General features: G+C 38.5%; 1 protein-coding gene across 1 annotated transcript; it reads right to left on the bottom strand.

The window, feature by feature from the left end:
- Positions 1 to 368: 368 nt before the first annotated feature.
- On the bottom strand, positions 369 to 821 carry LOC141690535 (uncharacterized). The gene has a single exon (XM_074495326.1). The coding sequence runs from the start codon at positions 819 to 821 to the stop codon at positions 369 to 371; it is 453 nt and encodes a 150-aa protein (XP_074351427.1).
- Between the last annotated feature and the right edge of the window lie 4,154 nt (positions 822 to 4,975).

Genomic DNA, 4,975 nt, shown 5'->3' with positions numbered 1-4,975 from the left:
ATGTTCTTCTTTAGACTTCGAATAGATCAAGATGTCATCAATAAATATAATCATGAACTTATCCAAGTACTCTTTAAACACTCTATTCATGAGATCTATAAATACGGCTGGTGCATTTGTTAATCCAAATGACATCACTAGAAACTCGTAATGTCCATATCTTGTCCTAAACACAGTGTTTGGTATATCCTAAAGCTTAATCTTTAACTGATGGTAGCCAGATCTTAAGTCCATCTTTGAGAAACAAATTGCTCCTTTAAGTTGATCAAATAAATCATCAATCCTTGATAGGGGATACTTATTCTTAATTGTCAACTTATTCAACTCCAGATAATCGATACATAACCTGATGCTTCCACCTTTATTTTTCACAAATGATACCAGTGCACCCCAGGGAGATAACTTGCTCTAATTACACCTTTATCCAACAGTTCCTGAAGTTGATTAGCCAATTCCTTCATTTCTACTGGAGCCATGCGGTATGGAGCTTTTGACACTGGTTCGGCTTCGGTTACTAAATCGATGGAAAATTCTATCTCATGATCTGGTGGTAGTCCTAGTAATTCATTTGGAAAGACTTTTGGAAATTTATTTACTACCGAAACTTCTTCCAACTTAGGTGCTTCCTTCTTAGTACCCACTACATGTGTGAGATATGCCTTACATCCTTGTTTTGATAACTTCTTTGCTTGCATGATCGAAAAAAACTTCTTATCTTCCTTCTGCCCTTGAAAACTCTCCCTAATATTATCTTCTATAAACATAACAATTTGCTTCTTCTTGCAGTCAATCTTTGCCGTATTTCGGGACAACCAATCCATTACTAAGATTACATCGAATTCTCTTAACTCGAAAGGTATCAGGTCAGCCGAAAAAGAATGTCCTAAGATTTTTATATGGCATTTAGGACAGAACTAATTTACTGGTACTTTATTTTGATTATCGACTTCTATAATTAAGGATTCTTTTAAATATTTCAACATTAAATCCATTATATCCACATAATCCATCTATATAAATGATTCAAATGCTCTAGAATCAAATAATACTTAAATATGGAATTAAGGGAGAGCGTACCTACTACCACATCAGAATCTTGAGCAGTTGGCCTTTTGGTCATCTTGAAAGTTCTAGCCTTGGACGTATTAGATTTCCTACTTTGCCATTCTATAATTGAGAAGCACTCCTACAATTCTTGGCAAGATGTCCTAATTTGCCACAATTATAGCAGGTGACTCCTGGATTCTCTACTTTACATTCAGACACATAGTGTTCTTTCTGCCCACACTTGAAATATTCATAATTTGCTTTGCACACTCCACTATGCTTTTTCCCACATTACATACACTCCACTATTGGTGGCCTAACCGATTTGACTTGATTGGAACTGACTAAGGTGTTACTGGGCCTATTCTAAGAAAAAATTTATATTTTGAATCCTCTATCCCTATTCTTCCCAAACTTTTTCTGAAACTTCTGACTGGATCCCCCTTGGTCTTGTTTTTCTTCCACAACTTCCACAACTTCCACTTCTTACTTTATTTGTCCCTGGCGGTCAACTTCTGATCACTTTCTATTACCACAGCTTCCGGAAATACAGAAGCATAGGTCTTCGGGTATAAAATTACAACTCCACTCTGAGTTTCCCGCTTCAATCCCCGTCGAAATGTTTTTGGTTTTTAAGCTTTAGATCTCAGATAGTCTGGTGCAAATCTGGTTAAATCCATAAACTTAGCCTCATACTCTGCTACACTCCTTTCACCTTGCTTCAATTCTAAAACTCAAACTCCATTTGGTTTCGTAGGCAATCTGGAAAATATTTTTCTAAAAATAATTCTGTGAACCTAGTCCATGGAATAGGACCTTCTCCTTCTAGTTTCTTGGTTGATTCCCACCAGTGATTCGCTTCATTTTTCAAGAAATAACTTGTATAATCTGCCTTAAGGTCATCAGTTACTTGAGTGAGATTGAAAGTTTTCTCCATTTCCTTCAACCATACTCTTGCAGCTACTAGGTCAGTCTCACCCTTAAATTCTGGAGGTTTAACAGCCTAGAAAATTTGAAATTAACGGTTTGGTTCACCCCTTGATGCTACTGTTGTTGCAACCGAAGTTGTTGTTGTTGAATTTGTTGTTGCTTTTGTTGGATTAATTGCTATTATTGTTGCTGCTGGAATTGTTGTTATTGTTGCTGAAACTGTTATTGTTTTCGGGCCATTTGATTTGTCTGCTAGCGCAACAAATCTAGAATTTCGTTTATAGATGGACCCCCAGCAAAACTACTGTTATTGTCTTTAGACTGGGCAGCTTTCTTGGGCGGCATTTTCCTGAAATATAGCATTGGATATATACAAACGTATAATAAGTATGTATGACAGAAAATATCACCGTTTAAATGGTACACCTGTATCAGGAAAATGCTGCCTAGATAGAATACCCATGTCTTTATTATCAGGGGTTCATTTATAAAAGATATTTAGATTAACAACACTAGCAACAATAACAAAAATGACAGTAATAAAAACAACAAAATACAGGAAAACCGGAATGTAAAGATAATAAACACCATAATATACATATATGAATTCTTAGTACAACAGCAACTGATTAACTTCCCACAACTACTAAAACATAACAACCAAACTAATCTAATACACAACAAATCATGGTTTGACATTTCAGCCACAAACTACATAAAACCACCTAACAAACTAAGTTAAACTTAAGGAACTCTGGACTCTACCAGGCACACTAGTCCGAGATCCAACCAACTATTCCTCTAAAGGCAATTTCCTATCACCTACAAGTGACTTACCAACCACTGAATCAACTTTTCTAAGACTGTAGCTTTCGCCATCGGACCTTAAACCCTCTCTGCTGCCTCCGCTGTAATATCCCGTAATTTTTAGAATTATTATTATTATTATTTGAATATGTTTATGTGATTTCTGATTTGGAAGGAGTAAAATGGTATATATTTATTCCTGTTTGACGAGTTCATGTCATCAAATGATAATGTGCTAATTGTTAAGTGTTGTATCTATTCTTCTTAATTTATGAAAATATTTACTTAAATATTTTATTTTCAAAAATTTATTTAAAAGTCGATCATTCTATTGATATCGGTAATTGAGTTTATTTTTGGTAGTGGATAAAATAAACCTCGATTATGTAATTAATACTGTATTAATTACACCTTGGCCTACTTACAAGGCCCATTTATAAAGGCCCAAAAGCCCTGAATATTAATTAATATCATAATTAATTAATATGAGAAAAATCAGCTAATTAGTAAAGTCCAAATAAGGACACAACTCCTTGGAGATTGGCCTCCAAGAAATCTCATAGGATAAGGATTCAATTTCCTGCATTATAGGACTCCAAAGTCCACTCTAAATCTGAGACTTGTCCACTAAGTCTCCTAACCCAAATCTAATTTTAAGGCATCTCATGCCTATATAAGGGGCCTCACTCCATAAATCAGAACTATATTTTTGACTTGATCCTTGGCATACAGCAAGGTACATAGGCATCTTGTTAAGGTAGATCAAGTCACGAAGCACAAGAGCAGTCAAATCGAGCCTCGAAGCTCACGAACCCTAGCAATAAGTACACCCTAATTTTTTATCCATAACATTTGGCATCGTTTGTGGGAAAGCATAACAACAACCATGGTGAACTCACAGAGCAGAAACAACACCCTCGAAGGAACACCAGCTGGGATGACCCAAATAATTTCGTCAATGGTGGAAATACCCCCACACTCAACCTACGCATCCATCCAAGGAGGAACCCTGATAGGGGAAACTGAGCCTCAGCCATAAGGGACGAATCCCCCGGCTCCTCAAGGGACGAGTTCCCAATTTCAACAGGTACATGCACCAGTGAATCCTCAACCCGTTGGGTATGAGTATTCAACTATTGAAACCACTAACCCCCTTATGAGATGCCCTTATACCCCGAGGTTGGAGGAATTGGACATGCTAATCGGAGTGAAGCACAAGGGCAGAAGCCCCACTACATACGCGGTTTGGCTCCTATTTCGGAAGACCAAAAATTATTTGGCCCTTACACTGAAAGAGACACCAAATATTTAGATGATGATGTGGCTCCGAGAAGGAGGCATGCTGGTAAAAAACCAGTGCCTAATGCTAACCAACGCCCTAGGAGCACATGAGGAACGAATTCCCAAGAAGTACAAGAGAGGATCAGGGCTCACGAAGCTGAGATCCAAAGGCTGAAGCGCGAACTGGAGGCGCACTTGACCCCAAGACCCCCACTACCTCCGAGGAGAAGAGATCCTCCTCCAATCATAGACCTGGATGATCCAATACCAAGAAGGGTTGTTGCCCTAAGGGTTGATCCAAGTGATCTCATGCTCCTAGGAGATCTTGATGATCCAACTTCACCATTCATTAAAGAGATAATGAATGCCCACATCTCAAGGAATTTAAGATGCCCACCATCAAAGATTATGATGGCACTGAGGATCCCGCTGATCATGTCAGAACATTCTCTAATGCACTGTTGCTACAGCCCGTGAACAACGCTATTAAGTATCGGGCATTTCCTCAAACCCTGTCGGGAATAGCTCAAAGGTGGTACAGCCGTTTGCCTCCGAATTCAATTGGATCCTTTATAGACTTAAGTCAAGCATTCATTAGGCAATTCATCAGTGAAAGACTGTATGAGAAGAGTTCAGCATCCCTCATGAGCATTGTGCATGGGGCAAAGGAGTCCTTGAGAGACTATCTGAACTGTTTCACCAAAGAAGCTTTGAAGGTCCCATACCTTGATGACAAGGTAGATATGATAACACTGCAGCAAGGAACTAGGGACGAATTCTTTAAGATGTCACTAGCCAAGCGCCCCCCTGAAAGCATGTTGTAGCTCCAAGATAGGGCAGGAAAGTATATCAAAGTGGAAGAAAGCATGAGGAAGATGGTAGTGAATAACGAGCCCGCTTGTGGCAAGAA

The sequence above is a fragment of the Apium graveolens genome, chromosome 10 (genome assembly GCF_009905375.1).
Source record: "Apium graveolens cultivar Ventura chromosome 10, ASM990537v1, whole genome shotgun sequence".
In the NCBI taxonomy this organism is placed as follows: Eukaryota; Viridiplantae; Streptophyta; class Magnoliopsida; order Apiales; family Apiaceae; genus Apium; species Apium graveolens.
The sequence above is the reverse complement of the archived record's forward strand: the minus strand, read 5'-3'. Positions and strand labels throughout refer to the sequence as shown.